Genomic DNA, 19,833 nt, shown 5'->3' with positions numbered 1-19,833 from the left:
AGGCAGGCGAAGGCAGATTACGAGAAATCTTTGGCAAGGGATGATGCAAAGAAAAACAGCAAAGAGTTCTTTACTTATGTAAACTCTAGAAGGAGGGGGATGAATCAGATTGGTCCACTTGATATCGATGGGTCGACTGTTGATGATCCTGCTCAGGTAGCTGACAAGCTGAATGAATATTTTGCATCGACATTCACACATGAGGAGTTATTTAGCGAGGGGAAAGCCAGAGGTGTATTCAACTCTAGCAGTAAGCTAGAGAATCTTGTAATAACTGAGAGTAAAGTGGAGGAGAAATTGTTGAAGATAAACACAAGAAAGGCACCCGGGGTGGATGGGATCTATCCAGTTATATTAAAGGAGGCAGCAAAGGAAGTAAGCAAACCCTTAGCCATAATTATGAGAGCTTCCTTGGACTCAGGGGAGGTACCCATAGACTGGAGATGTGCAAATGTCACCCCAATTCACAAAGGAGGATCAAAGGCTGACACAAGTAATTATAGACCTGCCAGGAAAATTAATGGAGGCACTAGTTAAAGAAGCACTGCAGGATCATTTAGACAAGTCTTGCCTGACCGATTTGATTGGATACTATGATGCAGTCACAAAGGAACTGGATGCAGGGAATAACTTTGATATTATATACTTGGATATTAGAAAGGCTTTTGATACTGTTGCACATGGAAGACTGCTGCACAAATTGGAGCAGTGTGGCATTGGAAGCAAATTGCTGCTGTGGATAAAGGGGTGGCTGAGGGGGAGAAGACAGAGAGTGGTAATCAATGGACACTGCTCGTCGTTGGGTCCCTTATTGTTTTCTGTATTCATAAATGATATTTATGAGGGTATATCAAGCTTAATGTCGAAGTTTGCAGACGATACAAAGGTAGGCAGGCTTGTCAAGGACACTACTGACACTATGCTGCTGCAACAGGATCTGGAAAGGTTGAACAGATGGGCTGAGAGGTGGCAAATGAAGTTTAACATTGACAAATGTAAAGTACTACATATGGGAAACAGCAACCCCAGAGCAACGTATCAACTCTGTGGTACTACACTGACAGTGGTAGAGAATGAAAGGGACCTGGGGGTGGTTGTGCAGGCAAATATTAAGTTCTCTGAGCAGTGCAGACGGACTGCAAGAGTAGCTCATGGTGTATTGTCAATGATATATAGGAATTTTTCTTGCAGGGATAAGGAGGTGATTGTTCCCTTGTATAAGGCAATGGTCAGGCCACTCCTAGAGTACTGTATACAGGTCTGGAGGCCTCATTTCAAGAAGGATGTAGAGCTGCTGGAACGAGTACAGAGAAGGGCAACAAGATTAGTGAATGGAACAAAGGGGTGCTCTTATGAAGAAAGGCTTAAGTTTTGCAAATTACAGTGTCTGGAGACTAGGCACAAGCGAGGTGATCTGATAGAGGTGTATAAAGTCTTGAATGGTTTGAGCATGCTCAATGCTGATGGGATTCTTCCTCTCGCTCAGAATAATCACCTGAGAGGGCATAAATTCAAATTGAGGAAAGACAGATGTAGGATAGACGTGCGGAAATTTGCCTTTAGCCAGTGGCTGGTTGGTTGGTTGGTGGAACAGACTTCCATCCCTTGTCGTGGAAGTTGATAGCCTAAATAAGTTTAAGGCTCAGCTGGACAGATATTTTGAACGAACATAGGGGTGAAGTGGAAGTGGTTTTTTTTTTTTTTGGCTGATGCTGCATAAGCTTGCTTTCTTGCATCAAATGCCTCTACTAATGCTAATGCTAACAACTGTGGTCATGTGACTTACAACATTGTGGGACAAACCGTTTGTGTGTACAGCAGGGGTGCACCAAAGCAGAATGGGAGCATCATATGACTGGTAACTACTAACACGTCCTATGACATCTTCTGGTTTAGACACGTTCAAAACGAGTTGATACAACTGATGGGACACAATCTAGTTCCAGATCAAGTTCATCCTCCAAAAATGCTCAGCCATTGGGAAATGCTGAACATCCTCCTCGTATAGAAGTGAAATGCTCATCTATGTGGTCTTGCAGATGCCTCTTGGTTGGCCCATGTAACATTCATTACAATCAGAGCAGTCTATATGATAAACCACTCGCCTTTGCATGATAGTAGCAAGGATAGCAAGGATTTCACTTGCAAGATCACTAACAGAATTGTGGGCCTGGAAAGAAGGGAAAAACACCATGGCTAATGGTGAAGAATGAGTATGCTGAGTAAAGCAAAATGTGGGAGTAGGAGTTGAACCAGTCAACTATAGTTTTGGGAACGAATTTGCTTTATCAACAGAACTATGCTTTATGTGATTAATCTCTTGTTGTCTAGATGTGGGTGCACTGTAATGGGATGAGGTATTTTTTAAGTGGAAGATATAATTAGTAATTGTTACTGTACAGAAAACATATCACATTAAAAGAAAGCCATAGCAGAATGAGCAAAAAACATTGTAACAGAGTGTAAAAATATAAATGGATTTGATTTCATTTTCAAGGGAAAAACCTGTTCCTAAATGAAAATAAACAGTATCTTTTAGGAATGACATTGGGGATGGGGGGGACTAGCATGTCAGATCATGACTAGGTTTAACCCATCATGATGTCATGCTTAGCAATACAATTGTTGAGCATATTAAAATTGTATTCCGTGCAATTTATTGCCAGAGACTACACTGAGTGGACAGATACTTACCTAGGTCCACCTTTCACCTGGATAAGGGCAGCCACATGGCGAGGCATTGAGTTCACTAATTTGCAAAAGCATTCCAAAGGTATTTACATCCGTGCTTGCTGCATAGCTATCCATAATTCCACCACATTCCTTGGTTGAGGATCCAAAGCTCGAACAGACCTTTCCACAGCATCCCAAAGATGCTCGACAGGGTTCATGTCCGGTGAACAGGGAGCCCATTCCATGGTGGTAAAATCTGTGGAATGCTCTTCAAACCATGTTCTAGTCACCAAAGCTCTGTGGGGGAGGTGTATTGTCCTGCTGGAAGAGTCCATTGCCCTGTGGGTGCACGATGACCATGAACAATGCAGATGGTCTGCAAGGATGGACATGTAACCTGGACCGTTCAGAGATGCATCTAGACATAACAGAGGTCCAACGTGTGTCGGTTAAACACCTCCAGACCATTATTGACCATCTACCTGCCTGAACAGTTCCTTGTTGACATGACATGTGATAGCTTCATGAGGTTTCCGCCAGATATGCACCCTCCTGTCTGCTCAAAATAACTGGAAACTGGACTCTCGGATCAGGAGACTGGTCTCCAATCATCCAAGGTCCAGTGCTGATGTTCTTTTGCCCAGTTGAGACGTAGAGTCCTGTGTCATGGACTCTAATGGGAGTCTGGTGGGTTGGCAGCTCCCATAACCTATTGCGGCTAATGATCGTCTGATGGTCTTGGTTGAGACGTTTCTGACACATGTTGGGACTCTTGTCGTGTTCAACTGACACACGTTGGGACCTCTGTTGAATTCCCTCATTGAATTCGGTGGCGATTTGTGCCACTGTCACTCTCTGGTTGGCTGAAACAATGCAAGATAAATGTCAATGACCATGTTCATCCACCACCTTTCTCCAGCCACTTTACTGTCCACAATGAGATGCTATTCTAGAAATGGCGCATTCCTGATACACTCTTGATACTGTCGAACAGGGATATGCAATTTCTGTACCACCTCTGTGATAGAGTGATCCATGCATTGGGCACCCACTATCATCCCTCTTTCAAAGTCAGTCAACTCACAACGTTTATCCATGCTGATACATGGATAAACATCGAATTACCGTCTACGTGAATGCAGTGTACCTATATACCTGCCAAGCGGTGGGTTCGTCCACTAGTAAGAAGGGGTGACAACGTCACATTGCCCAGGAAGCAGGTATCCCATGAATTCTGTCCTTTCAGTGTAATTACTTATTAAAACTATTTGGTGACACTAAAGGAATTATTTATTCAATATTGCACCGTATAAATAGGTATTTCAGGATGAAAAATCAATATCTGTACAAAGAATATTTACTTTAAACAATACAATCTAACAGTACTATTTGGTATCATCATTAAAGTAGTTTATACAATTATTAAAGCACATACACAAAAAAAAATTAAATTGCCTTGAAAAAATGAGTAGCCAATCCAAAGATGCAGCATATGTAATGAGAATGTTTTGCATGAAGAAAGATATATCTGAATAAAATAAACAAAAACAACGTGCACACTGAAAGAAAAAGTCAGTGTTATGTAAAGCAAAAAATTTACAATATTTAATTTTCTTTTCACAGATTTTCAGTGTACATATAAATAACGTCAGCTGATATGAGTTATCTTTGTTGAAAATATATACATATGAATCAAAATAAATAAATAAACAACAGTCACTTCAAATATTCATCATGGCTATCTTACATTTAAATAACCTCTAGATGTCAAGTAGAGTTCTGAAATACTAAAGGCATTTAATGATCCATCAGTTTCTTGATTTATATCTGCTTCTGGCTAGGTTTCTTCTGCAACTATCTGTGCACGAGCAAAGTCTAAAAAGATTTGCTCTAATGTAGTTTGTCCAATGGAATAATCCTCAATATGTAAACAAGTTTTTGCCCTTTCCATTTTGTTAAACATTTCAGCCCAACTCATTTTTGGATCTGGAATATGATAATGCAGAAGGCTATATCCATCATCCAGTCCTTTTAGAATACTGTCCACAAAGGTTTCTTTAACAAATTCTTTGACTTCTTCGATGTCGCCTGTTAATTCTTTGTATATCAGACTTGGTCTGAAATATTCAACTTTCTCATCACTCTCAGCAGAACTGTCTATTTCTGAAACAGGTACGCCATACATCCGGCCCACTTTAATAAGGAGTGTGAATCCCTGACCATACTTGCTTTTTAGATGTTGAGGACTACCAAGACAACAAAACTGACCATTTACCATGATCACTAATCGTCCACAGAGTGCCTCACATTCTTCTAAACTGGAAAAATATAAAATTAAAATATTCTAAAACTTTCAATGAACTGAAATAATACTACAAGTTTATTTAATATTCATAAGAAACAAGTGTCACAAGAAATTAACTGTGACAAACTTTTATTGGTGATGATAACCACTATTCCGATCATACTTTATACACAGTATGTCAGTACTGTATACAATGCGTGATAAAAAAGTTTGGGAAAAGTATACCACCTATTTGGATTGATCTCCTTTGAAGTGGTCTCCTTGATGCTGTATACTGATTCCAAAGCAACTTCTGCAACTTTCTGGAAGCATTTGTGATTGGTTTCTGAAATGCTAGTAGTACCTATGTCACATGCTGAATAATTTCCTCAGTCATTACATGTGACCTTTCAAGGGAGCTTTAAGTTCCCTTGACAAAGTGTTCATTGAAATATCTGTAGATATTTCAATGCTGCTCTCTTTCTCTTAGAACAGAATGTATGATTATGTTCCAAGTATTTTAACTTACTGCTCTCTCTCTCTCTCTCTCTCTCTCTCTCTCTCTCTCTCTCTTGGAACAGAATGTATGATTATGTTCCAAGTATTTTAAAACAAGTTCTGAAAACATCACCCAGGACATGAGTACAATGTTCTATACCATGTTACACTTGATTTGTACAGAGCTAGCAGCAGTTTAAAAGAAAAGTAATGCTGAGAGTGAAAGATAACACTCAATAATTTGATGCAGAGAAAGAAATATTTGTGATATACTTTCCCAGAAAAAGTTAGAAGTCAGAATTAACCCCAGTAAAAGACATATTCAGTTTAGAAATATAAGTATTTATATTTCTAGACTGAAATATAATTATCATACAAGTTTCTAGCAATGATCGACTAACTGGTTAAAATAAAATTATTAAAATAAATAAATGATATATACATAAAATATTAAAACAGAGATAAAATAAAATAAAAGCTTTAAAATACAATAAGATAAAAGTGTTAAAATACACAGAAGCTTTCGAAATGAAGTGCCTCTTCATCAGCTAGCTAGTGAAGGCTAGCTGATGATATATCATTTATTTATTTTAATAAATTTATTACTAACTACAAACTAGTTAAAACAAATTTATTTTAACTAGCTTGTAGCTAAAAATTTGTATGATATGCAACACAAAGCACAAGGCCTGTTTTCTAATGAAATATAATTGTTGAAAATAAGTATGAAAGCAGCAACCTTTTTTTCAAGACTTCAAATCAGAAGGATTAAACCAAGGCTTCAGGTCTTCTTATTTAAGTGAATAAAGGTAATTCTTTCTAGTTTTGGCAACATTTTGGAATTTATTACATTCTAAATTTCTTCCAGCCATTATTTATACTTTAGTACCTTGTATATAACCGGCTTCAGTAGCCGAGTGGACAGGAGCGGGAGTGCAGTAGCACACGCTCTTTGAGTAGACCGGGTTTCAAGCCCCTGACTGCTGAATACAGTCAATCTGCCAACCCGCACTGGACCAGCGAGGCAGATTATGGTCCATTTCCCTCAGCATGAATTGTTGAGGAGGCTTCCATCCTGCAGTGGGTTGATAATGGCTGCACTTTACTTTTTTTACCTTGTATATAGGCAATATATATACATGGTTAGTCAAAATGTTGTTGGCAATTGACAGTTTATTTGTAAGTAACTACATATTTTTCTGTAAAAAAAGCTATCAAATGAAAGAACTATAGAGATGTGCAAATGTATCCCCAATTCCCAAAGGGGGATCAAAGTAATTACCGACCAGTTAGATTAACTTCTGTTCCGGGTAAAATAATGGAGTCACTGGTTAAAGATGCATTGCAGGATCTTCTAGACAAGACTGCAGCAATAATTCAGACACAGCTTGGGTTTGTTAAGGGAAAGTTCTTGTCAGACAAATTTCATTGGATATTATGATGTGGTTACAAAGGAACTGTATGCAAAAAATAATTTTGATATCATATACTTGGATTTCATTAAAGCTCTTGACACTGTTGCATATGGAAAACTACTGTGCAAATTGGAGCAGAATGGTATTAAGGGTTAGTTGCTACAATGGATAAAAAGGTGGTTGAGTGGGAGAAGACAGAGGGTGGTAATCGATGGATGCTGCTCTTCATGGACTAATGTTATTAGTGGAATCCCACAGGATTTGGTGTTGGGCCCACTGTTATTTTGTATATTTATCAATGATATTGATGAAGGTATATCAGGCTTAGTGTCGAAGTTTGCAGATGATACAAAGGCTTGCAGGATTGTTAATGACAGTAATGGCAGTGTGCTACTGCAATAGGATCTAGAAAATTTGGGTAGACGGGCTGAGAAGTGGCAATTGAAACTTAACATTGACAAATGCAAAGTACTACATATGGGTAGAAGTAACCCCAGAGGAATGTACCAACTGTGTGGTACTACCCTTAGGGTGGTAGAAAATGAAAAAGACCTGGGAGTAATTGTGCAGTCAGATATGAAGTTTTCTGAGCAATGCAGACAGGCTGAAAGAGCAGGTCATGGGGTTTTGTCAATGATATACAGGAATTTTGTTAGCAGGGAAAAGGGGGTGATTATCCCTTTGTATAAGGCAACAGTCAGGCCATGCTTTATACACAGTATGTCAGTACTGTATACAATGCGTGATAAAAAAGTTTGGGAAAAGTATACCACCTATTTGCATACAGGTCTGGAGGCCTCATTTTAGGAAGGATGTAGATTTGCTTGAGCGTATACAGAGAAGGGCAACAAGATTGGTGAGGGGAATGAAGGGATCCTCTTACCAAGAGAGGCTTAAGTTGTGCAAACTGCAGTGGCCGGAGACTAGGAATCTGCAAAGTGATCTGATTGAGGTGTACAAGGCCTTGAGTGGGTTGAGCATGCTGAATTCTTCCAGTTTCTCAGATTACGAGCCTAAGGGGGCATAAATTTAATTTGAGGAAAGACAGTTGTAGAATAGATGTGCAGAAATTTTCCTTTAGAAATTACTGCAAATTACTGCTTTGTATAAAGGGATCGTTGAGTGAGGGAAGACAGAGAGTGCTATCAATGGGCACTGCTCTTCTTAGACTAACATTTGTAGAGTCTCCCAAGGTTCAGTGCAGGGCCATGTTTTTTTTTTTTTTTAATATTTATTAAAGATATTGATGAATGCATATTATACCTAATGTATAAGTTTGTAGGTGTTAAACACCCTGTAAACACATAGGTTTACAGGGTGGTTAATAATAGTAATCAGGGTATGCTACTATAACATGATCCAAAAAATTAGGCAGATGAGCCGAGAAGTGGAAATTGAAGTCTTACATTGACAAATATAATGTACTATATATGGGAAGCAATAATCCCAGAAAGACATACCAACGAGGTGGTACCACACACACACAAGGCAGTGGAGAAAGAAAAGAAAAACCTGGGGGTAATTATACAGTCTGACATGAAGTGTTTTTTGAGCAGCTGAGACAGGCTGCTATGCCAGCTCATCATGTTCTGTCAATGATATGCAAAAATTCTGTCAGCTGGGATAAGGAAGAGACCTTAGGAAAAATGTGAATCTGTTGGAGAGGGTGCAGAAAAGAAAAAACACAATTAGTCAGGACACAAAAGGGTACTCATCTTAAAATACTTCACTTCTGCAAATTTCAGTGTTTGAAAACTGAGCACTTCTTAGGGGACCTGACTGAAGTGTTTAAGGCTTTAAATGGATTGAGTAAACTAAATGTGGGTAGCATTCCACCTCTTGCTCAGATGATATACATAAGAGGACAGTGGACAGTTTGAATAAATTTAAGGAAAAATTAACCAAATTATTTGAGAAGGTGGACAGGTGATATGGGAAGTTTAATTTATTTATTTATTTTTTTTTTTTGACTGATGACTGATGCTGTATAAGGTTGCTTCCTTGCCACTACTAATACTAATCTTATTTTTTATTGTGTATTTAATGATATATTTTGGGATAATTCTGAAATTTAATATGGCTAATAATAAAATTGCCCTATAATAAAAGAATAATGCAAGATATATTTCAATACAAAATAAAATATTATCATCATTTCTGTGAAGGGCATCAGAGAATATATATTTTTTTAATTTCAAATACCAATCATTCTTAATGTTCCTATTTTTTACTTTATCCATATAAATTTAATAATTTAATTAACAGAATTAACTAGCAGGATTGTTAACAGCAGTAATGACAGTAAGCCACCAAAACAGGATCTAGAAAAGTTAGGCAGATGGACTAAGAAGTGGCAACTGAAGTTTAACATTGACAAATGCAAAGTACTGCGTATGGGTAGCAGTAACCCCAGAGTAATGTATCAACTATGCAGTACGCTCAAGGTATAGAGAATGAAAAGAACCTGGGGGTTAATTGTGCAGTCAGATATGAAGTTTTCTGACAGTGCAGATAGGCTGCCAGAGCAGCTCATGGAGTCTTCTCAATGATATACAAGAATTTTGCTAGCAGGGATAAGGATATGATTATCCCATTGTATAAGGCAATGGTGAGGCCTCCAGACCTGTATGCAATACCTTGAGTATTGCATACAGGTCTGGAGGCCTCATTTTAAGAAGGATGTAGAGCTTCTGAAATGAGTGGAGAGAGAGAGAGAGAGAGAGAGGGGGGCAATGAGATTGGTGAGGGAGACAAAAGGCTTTGAATGGTTTCAGCAAGCTCAATGCTGATGGGATTCTTCTTCTTGCTCAGATTATGCACTTGAGGGGGCATAAATTCAAATTGAGGAAAGGCAGTTGCAGAATAGACATGGCAGAAATTTGCCTTTAGCCAGCAGGTGGTTGATTCCTGGAACAACCTTTAATGCTAATTAGTTCAAATCATATTATACTTTAAAAAATTATACTTAATAACAACTTCTAATTCAATATTGTTACCTATGAGATGTTAGTATTATAGACCGTCCAGCTTTCATTACTTTTAGAAGGGCATCCCAAAGGCAACGCCTTGCAGCAGGATCCATTCCTGTTGTTGGTTCGTCAAGAAATATTACTGGTGGGTCACCAATCAAAGCAATGGCTGTACTTAGTTTTCTTTTATTCCCACCACTAGAGATTATAAAACAATTTTAGTATTAAAATATAGCTTGCAGCCAAGCAAATTCTTATGATAGTTGAGTCATAAACTAGAATTAGAATCGATTAAATTACATTCTGAAAGAATAAAGATAGATTCTCTTCCATGAAGCTGCGTTAATTTCTGAATGTGCCCAAACTTATTTTATTATTAATGCAATGTATCATTCAAGATGCACTACAATGTTATTTTTAGAAATATTGAAATGTTCTAATGTGCTAATTTAAGTAATAATGTGATTGAAAATTTGCATTAAAATTTAGTGTAAGTCAAAATTTTTAACTCTCACCAAAACACTTTATTCCTTGATCATGACAGATAATTTACCATCAGAGTGCAGAGAAAATATCAACATGTAACATTACTGTAAGCTGCTAGCCTGTTTGTTCAAGCCCAACAAAAATATATTGTGAAAGTGATTCAAGATTGATGGGCTAATCTCTATGCTCTAATGGGAAGCTCTGTATAACATCAATTACAAAAAATAGTGTTTTAAATATATAAAACAGTGACCTTAAAAATAACTCCAAAAGCAAAGAATGTGAGGGGGATGTAAATTTGTAATTTTGCCTCTGCAGTAGCCTAGCTTATAGTAACTGGGAAATTAATAGTTTTGTGATAACTAAAAATGGATTATAAGTAAAATTACTACAATTAAAAATGAATAAGAAGCCAGGGGCTAATGTAATCTATCTAGTTATATTGAAGGAAGCAGCAAAGGAGGTAATAAAATCTTTAGATATTAAAACAAGAGCATCCTTGGATTCAGGTGAAGTCTCTGAAGAATGGAAATGTGCCAATATCTCTTCTCTTCTCTCTATAAAGGTAACGACACAAAAAGTGAGATGAATAATTACAGACTTGTAATCTTGACATCTGTACCAGAGAAAATTATGGAATTCCTTAATTAAGTATGATTTCAGCAGTGATTTTGACCTTCCCACATGAATGATTTGTATAATTTGAGCATTGTGGTTCCTCATGAACTAACTAATGTTATTTCTTTTATTTATAAATGATATTGATGCAAACATTTCAAGTTTAATGTTTAAGTTTTCTGATGATACAAAGGTGGGCAGGGTGCTTAATGTCAGTAATCAAAATATGCTACTTAAAAACAATACCTAGATAAATTATTTGGATAGGAGGAACTTGTGATTTCCTTACCAGTATGAAATGTTTCGTGTTCTTATGGCAATACAGAATTTAGTCATTAGTAGGCTAGATAACTGGATGTAATATTTGGAATTTTCTAAGTAAATGTTTTTATTACTTATAAATTATTTGATTTTTTTTTTTTGTTTAAAATTAGTAATGCAATTATTATTTGTTTATCTGATAAAATAAGTGAAATTGTCTCTTGCTGGCCTCGGTAATTGCACAGAAAGCAGAGGTGAAGTAAGAGAGAATTCTCTGTCTCTTTCCAATGTTCACTGTATCATTACAGAAGGATATATGCTATTTAATATAAGCAGAGGCAAAACTGATTCTTTCACTGCTTAACGAAGGATGACGGAAAGGTCAGGGAATGACCACTGCATATCCTGGAGCAATATGGCCTTAATTACTAATGCTCCTAAAAACCCAAATAACAACAATAACATCACTGCTTAACTGAAATACAGTAGCCTGAAAAGCAAAAGCAAAGTACAGGGGATTATAAGTACATTCTTGTACTTGTAATCCCCTGTTAAGATAAGCTGTGTAATTGCTTATCTTAACGAGATAAGCAATTACACAGCTGTGTTAGGGTTATTAGGAGCAAAAACAGGTGCACACACACACATGTACTTTATTGTACAATAATGCTAAAAGTACAGTAAATAAAATTTGAGGAGTTTGAAGTACTTTATCAAATGTGGACATTGTAGGGATATCCACATTCCCTATGTCGGAGTGGCACCACTCCGACATAGGGAATGCAGAATTTGAATGTGGTTACTACAATTGCTTACAGAAAGGACATGGAGGAGTTATGGTCTTGGTGAAGAGGCACACAGAATCTAAGGCACTACTACCGGTTGATGTAACTGGCCACTGTAATGTTGAGACAAGATGGTTGATGGAGCAGTGGAAAAACAAATATAAGCGTAGGAGTTATGTTAGAGGCCAAATGACTGTGATGCGTATAACAAAGAGTTATACAAACAATCAGAGTGGCCCAGAAAATCAGAACATCTTATGTGAGATTTTAACTTTCCAGATATTGATAAACTTATGGATTTGTCACTTACACAGTAGCAGAACTTTTCTGGATTTACTGGATTGCTTTTTATTAATCGATTTGATTAATTAATCAAATTAATTCATATGAGGTACATTCAAAAAGTTCACACTTTTATAGTATGTCCTATTATGGCACATAATTGGACATACTATAAAAATTTACTGAGTGAATAGTTGGGCTTACTAGCCTAATCATCTTCAAAGTACCGTCTTTCTTCACACACCTACTTGCTCTATCAGTCTTCCCAAGCTTAGAAACATTATTTGAAATTGTGTTTTTTTTTTTTAGTGCACATTGGGCTGCATTAGTGCTTTCTTTGATGTCATCCACTGTAGTGAAACAATGATCCCAAAGCCCCATTTTCAGTTTAGGGAACAGCCAGAAGTCAGACAGTGTAATGTCATGAGAGTAGGAAGGCCACAGCATGACTGTGATTTTTTTTGCAGCAAGGAACTGCTGAACACTCATCCCGAGTTACCACTTTTCTTGGGAAGCTCAGATCCCACATAGATTTTTCAAACAAATCACCTGCAATGGCTTTCCTGCAGTCCATTTGATCGTCAAACAGTAAGCATGGAACAAACTTTGCACACACGCACACACACACATGCATGCAACACATCCTTAAATCTTGCATTAGGATTCTGTGTACTGAGCCTATAGACAGTTCAACTTCACAAGCAATCTCAATAACAGTCATTCACCTATCATTTCACACGGGTTTATTATTATTATTATTAGCCTGAGGCTTATGCCAAAAAAAAAATTTCCCTATTACCCTGAGAGAGAGAGAGAGCAAAAAGGAATCACCAAGAAAGGAAAGAATGATGATATCTAGCTCAGAACCCTGGGTGTGCCAAGCCCATACTCACCAGACGTGAGCCCCTGGGGTTAAAATTTGTGCATCTTCACTTTCATGACATTTTTGTTGTTTCGTGATGTTGAAGGGTGTCCACTGTGAGATTCATCTTCCAGTGTTTCCTGTCCGTTTTTAAATCAATTAACTCACTCGTAACTGCTATTTTCTTCAAAGCATCATTTCCATAAACTTTCTGTAATGCTTTCAGTATCTGCGTAGCATTTTTCCCATTAGCATGCTGTTCAAACTACGTTCCACAATCAATTCATATTTGTCATATCCAAGCTTTGACATGCAAGTGAAGCGGTAAAAAACTAGTTGCCACTTAGCATGTGTGTGCACCAAGGTCAACGTCAGCATCCCATGAAACCTTACCGCCATAGTGCAAACCATTTAAATATGTATATGTTTCTTTTTTAAGTATTTGTATATATAATAAGCATAAATATGTGCACATGCAAGCCGGGTCCTTAACCTGTGACACAACAGTGTGCAACCTACGCCCTGGAAGCTGCACACAGCGTGTCTGGCAATTGAGCAATAAACGAGCTATGTGCTGTGTATTCAGTTAGGCCTGGATAGTAGGGAATGTATGCGGTGGCCACTGGTGTGAATGGTTCTCTCCATTCATGCTCACCTTGAATATATTTGTCTATGATCTTCTGGGAGTAGCCGCATTTTCTGAGTCCACTGTGATGCGTTTGATTTCTTCTTTTCTATCCTCGGAAGCACCTCTGAGGGTGTAGGTTGCACACAGTTGTGTCACAGGTTAAGGATCCTGTACCAATGGAATTTACAAGTGGGGTCGTGTATGAGATTAGATGCCTGGATTGTGGGGAATGTTATGTTGGTGAAACAAAACGGCGGTTCAAAGATCGTCTGGGGGAGCATATGAATGCGTTAAAAACCGCGGATTATGGAAGATCTGCTGTGGCAGAACATTTTTGGGAGGAGCACCATCAAATCTCCCCAGACGAAGCTGTTATCATTGACCGGGCACATAGATTTTGGGACCACAAGTGGCTCGAGAGCTTGCGGATTTGTTCCTCTGGGAGCAATACCATTAATAGAGACAGGGGAATCCGCATTCATCCCTTCTTCGAGGCAGTGGTTCTTGGACGGGATGAGCAGTTCCGCCTGGCACGCTCCCGAGCCATTTCCGGTTCCAGTGCACATGGGGAGAGCACTGTCCACGCTCCTGTGGAACCACGTGCCGAGAACTGTGAACCTGCTGATATTTAAGGATGTGCCATACGATAAGATTCACTGTTGAAAAAGGAGGTGGATGCCTCTGAAAGCTACAGTATTTTAGCGCTTTTATCATCTTGTGTTTCATCTACATTATTTTATTGTAAATAATTCTTTGCAGTTTAAATTCTATTATATTGTACAGTCAGTTTTTATTGGAATTTTATTTTATTTTATTTTACAACATTATTTTAATAAACATAACACTATTTATAATATCGGTTGGTGTATTGTGTAATTATTATGAATTTCATCTGGTTTAACTCTTTGGTATTATATTTTATATATATATAGGTAGGTATATGGAGGTATAGGTAAATTATGTTTTAAAAGTTAAAAAGGTTATATGGCAATTGCACCTATGTGTGCTAAGCAGCAGCAGCAAAGGATACAAAAGTATATATTTAAGCTAGAAGTAATAAAGTGAGAGATGAAGTGCTTTTGTTTGTTTGTTTGTTTGTTTTAGAGTTTTACGGTGCATTAGCATCTAAGGCTATAATGCACCAAGTCAACAGACAAAGTGCAAACAGATGGAACTGTGAAGAACACAAGGGTGCCAAAACTAGTAGGAAATAGAAAAATTAAGGTAGAAGATAGGAAAAGAATGTGAAGAACTAAAAGATGCACTGAATTATCTGAAATTAAAGGCTCAATTAATAAGCCAATTAGAAGGAAAGAAGCTATAAGGGAGAAAAAAAAAAAATAATTAATAAATTACAATGAAATAGCAAGCATCAAATAGAAGGCAGGAAAATAATTAGACGTTAAAAATCCAATAATAAAGGAAAGAAAAATAAAGGTTAAAATATTTGAAATATTTGGTGCAAGCTATAAAACGATTATACAATCTTTTACAAAAGATTATACAAGAGTGCCAGATTTCAGTATTTTGTATTGTATATTTATTTAAAATTTTATTTCTTTTATATGACTGGAATGATGCTGTCATCATCATCATCAGTCACAAGTGGACTGCCATAGGCAAGTCGACACATGTACTTAACAATTTTTCCACATCTCCTTATCCTCAGCCCTCCTCTTCATTTCCTTATATCCACGGTCTCCCTCAATTCATCTATCATATGTTTTATTTTTTTTCCAATCTGCCCTGGGCCTCTTCCCTTCAACTTTTCGCTTTATCAATCCTTCATGACTCCACCTCGCAACAACATTCAATCGAATTTCTCTTCTCAAAATGACATTTCTCATTTTAGTGACCCATTTTATCTTTTCCATCTTCCTCTATACCCACATGTCAAAACTTTTCAATTTTCTAATATCTTCCATTTTCAGTGTCCATATCTCTGTTCCATACTCCATACCAAACTTTTTCCCCTGCTATTCTTTGCTTTTCCCAGCATTAGGCTTTTCAAAGACCTATAGCTGTGCGCTCTCTCTCTCTCTCTCTCTCTCTCTCTCTCTCTCTCTCCCCCTCCTTTTAACCAATTTTTGCAATCCTACCTTAAAATCTGTCGCCTATGCCATATACAAATCTAATCTAACACTCTAATCTGCAAATCTAACACTCTCAATAACCTCCTCCCCAATACAATTTTCCTTCATTCATATTTCTCCTACCAAATGCCTCTTTGCCCATTTCATCTAAGCATTTATTTCTTCTACAGACAACATTCATCTTACGCCTCTTCCAATCTCTACATTTTCAATGTCATCTTGTCTTATCGTAACTATTACTTTCTGTCTCCAATATAACCTACTAATCATTCTTCTGTTCTTCCAATCCACTCATTTCCTTTCCAGTATATTCAATAATTTAATCCATTCTACCCAATCAAAAGCCTTTTCCAAATTTCTAGAACACATACATACATACATACATCACAATTATGCCTTGCAAGTTTTTCTCCATTCTTCTAGTTAATATTCTTAACATTATCTTTTCTGCATGTGGTATAAAACTTATAATTCTAAAATTTTCACATTTCACTGTATGATTTTTCTTTCCTATTGGTATCATTACTGAAATATTAAAATCTTCTGGCCATATATAATGATATAATAATGATGTACTATATAATAACTATCAGGAAAATCACTTTATTGCTAGATTAACAAGAAAGTGTAATACCATAGCAACATTAATTTAAAAAAAGATTTTACTATGTATACAATTATTAAAAACATTTCGTAAAAGGTAATGGAGGTTCTGAAGCTAACCAAAAGTTTGAAAATCAAGTGAGCGAGAGAGGATTTTTATTGCCATTACTATATAGATTTAATAACTGTATGAAAAATGATGTGAAGATGTTCATGTCCAAACATTTTGTTTTTCAGAAATTTTATGAATGCAGACTCCCACCTCTGGTTTAGTACTTCAAGAGAATGCGGAGAAAATTGCTCAATAGCTCAGTAATCTTATATTGAAGATTTTGAAGCCCAATAATAGAGTCAGAATCATAATCATTTGGGGGTAAGATGTCACATGGCATGGCATGGCAGCAAGAAGGCAAGGATAACTGAAATCTCTAAACAATATTGCAAAGTATTAGCATTAGAATTTTAGCATTAGTAGAGGTACATGATGCAAGAAAGTAAGTTTTACATCGGCCAAAAAAAAAAAAAAAAAAAAAACCTTCCCATTTCACTGATCCATTCATTCCAAATGTTTGTCTAGTTCTGCCTTGAATTTATTTACGCTATCAACTTCCACAATAACAGATGGAAATTAGTTCCAGCAATCAACTACCCGCTGGCTAAAGGCAAACTTCCTCACATCTATTCTAGAACTGTCTTTCCTCAGTTTGAATCTATGCCCCCTCAGGTTCTTAATCTGAGCAAGAGGAAGAATCCCCTCAGCATTGAGCCTGCTCAATCCATTCAAGGCCTTATACACCTCAATCAGATCACCTCACAGGTGCCTAGTCTCCAGAAGCTGCGCTGCAATTTGCAGAACTTAAGCCTTTCTTCATAAGAGCATCCCTTTCTTCCCTTCACCAGTCTTGTTGCCCTTCTCTGTACTCTATTCTAGCACTCTTCTCTACTCTATTCTCTACTCTTCTCTGTATTCTTGCAACTCTACAGCCTTCCTAAAATGAGGCTTCCTGACCTGTATGCAGTACTCAAGGTGTGGCCTGCCCATTGCTTTATACAAGGGGATAGTCATCTCCTTATCTCTGCTCGCAAATTTCCTGTATATCATTGACAAGACCCATGACCTACGCAGGCAGCCTGTCTGCACTGCTCAAGAAAACTTCATATCTGACTGTGCAATTACCCCAAGGTCTCTTTCATTCTTCACTACCCTGAGTGTAACACCACATACTTGGTACATTTTTCTGGGGTTACTGCTACCCATATGCAGTACTTTGCATTTGTCAATGTTAAACTTCAGTTGCCACTTCTTATGCCATCTACTCAACTTTTCCATATCCTTTTGCAGCAGAATACTGTCATTAACAACCCTGCCAACCTTTGTATCATCTGCAAACTTTGGCATTAAGCTTGATATACCTTCATCAATATCACTGATAAATATACAAAACAACAATGGGCCCAACACCGAACTCTGGAAGGCTTGTTTTTGTCTTGACAGATGGCATTAGTGGTAATTTCATAATTTAATTTTCATTTTTTTTTTGTGCCGGAGCACGACCTGGGGTCTTGTCTGGCTTGTGTCTATCTGCTTTTCCTCGGGGCTATGTTGTTTATTACATTAGTACTTATTCACAAAAGAAATATTCATGCATTTATAATCAGTAATGACCATTAACCATATAGTTGGTGTGTTGGTGCAACAAAAACAGTAAAACTTATTAATTTAAATGTTTAGCAGAATCACATAGCTGTAAATTTCATTATTTCTCCATTATAATAATCACTTTTGATCTTTATAATTAAATATCTTTAACCAGAAAATTTTACCATTAAAATGAATTCTTTACAGCGCTATGCACATAAAAAGACACCCACCATTGCTATGGTAAATAAACATGGAGTTTCATTTTCCTTTTTCTTGACTGCTTGTGGCCCCAATTTTTGGCTGTACGGTTGGCTGGGATTTTTTTTGAGTAACAAGAAAGTAGAAATAAGTTGCTTGTAATGATGTTTTCTGATCTTATCATGCAATATATACTGTCAAGGTTAAGAAAAAAAATTTAAAGTTTCCCATTTAAAACTATTTTTCATCATTTTTTTTAATCAAAAAAACTGACTGCTTAAGTAAAGAAAACTATGCACTTAATGCTATTATAATTTTTTGCATGCCCACTAGAACACTGATTGAGAATTGTCTCATCCATTAATATGTAGTAATATCTGTATTAACAAATTTTGCATTTTAAAAAGGTTTTGGATAACAAGAAATTAGAAATGAGCTGTTTATGATAATGTTTTTTTATATTTTAATCTTATTATGCAATATACAGGCACTCCCCGGCTTACGTAATACTCAACTTATGGAAATTCGACTTTACATAAGTTTTTGCTGGCTGGTGCACACTTAAAAAAATTGTGTAAATGTATTTTGCATCCCATAGGAATAAATGGAGGTATCGTGAAAATATCATAATGTGAACCCATTAACACATTTTTTTTTGATAATTTGTTCAAAGGCCTTGGAAGTTGAAATTTTTGCTATTTAACTACACTATTTATCTCTCTAAAAGGTCATTTTTATAATGGAAATCGAACTACACTTTTATTGTTATCATATATTCCGTTATAAGAATCAACTTTGAATGCCTTTTTTGTGATATTTTTATAAAACGCATTTCTGGAGGTCATTACCATAAAACAATAAAAATAATTTGCACTTTCCGGTTTATTGGGCTTTTCTGTTAATGCAATCTATTATAAACGGGTAGTAAATTCAATCTTATTGCATTGCGATAATGCCGATATCTCGAATTGTGTGGATTTTTACGTTACGGTATTATGTTGATGAAATGTGTTCCCCTTCACTGAGGCACCTCGTAGCCAGGTGGGCAGGAGCAGCAGTGCGAAGCACATGCTTCTTGATTAGACCAGGGTTCGAGCCCATGAATACCAACTACGGAGGATGCAGAAAGGTCAGGGAATGACCACAGCATATCCCCGGAGCAATATGGCCTTAGTTGCTAATGCTCCTAAAAACCAAATAACAACGAATAACAACAACCCTTCACTGAAATCTTCAATCATATAAAAAACATAAATAAATTTTCAGAATCTTCTCTTCATTCCTATTTACTTATTACAATGGTGAAGGGAAAGAGATCAATGGAAAATGCAAGGGAAATGAAACAAAATTGATTTAGAAATGAAGATGATTAATTAAGAAGTATGAAGCAGGACAAAGTTTGTCATCTATTGCAATAAATTAGGTCTTGAATTGCTTCAACAGTGAATACTATTTTAAGGGATAGTGTGCGTATAAAAGAACATCAATGAAGGATCAACATATTTAAGACCAACAGTGTTTGGGCTATATTTTCTC

At 36.8% G+C, this 19,833-nt stretch overlaps 1 protein-coding gene across 1 annotated transcript in view; it reads right to left on the bottom strand.

Annotated features, from left to right (window-relative positions):
- Nucleotides 1–4,495: 4,495 nt before the first annotated feature.
- The window catches only part of LOC150076805 (phospholipid-transporting ATPase ABCA3-like), a 432,361-nt gene continuing 417,023 nt past the window's right edge, over nucleotides 4,496–19,833 (bottom strand). The window contains exons 20-21 of the mRNA XM_090385683.1: nucleotides 9,867–10,037; nucleotides 4,496–4,991 (exon numbers count right to left, since the gene is read on the bottom strand). Coding sequence (XP_090241809.1) covers nucleotides 4,511–4,991; nucleotides 9,867–10,037 — 652 coding nt within the window. The 3' untranslated portion in view covers nucleotides 4,496–4,510. The remainder of the gene's footprint in view (nucleotides 4,992–9,866; nucleotides 10,038–19,833) is intronic.

Source organism: Mastigoproctus giganteus, chromosome 12, assembly GCF_048544385.1.
Source record: "Mastigoproctus giganteus isolate SK-2022 chromosome 12, ASM4854438v1, whole genome shotgun sequence".
Classification (NCBI taxonomy): Eukaryota; Metazoa; Arthropoda; class Arachnida; order Uropygi; family Thelyphonidae; genus Mastigoproctus; species Mastigoproctus giganteus.
Note: the sequence above shows the minus strand (reverse complement) of the source record. Positions and strands in the feature narration are given on the sequence as shown.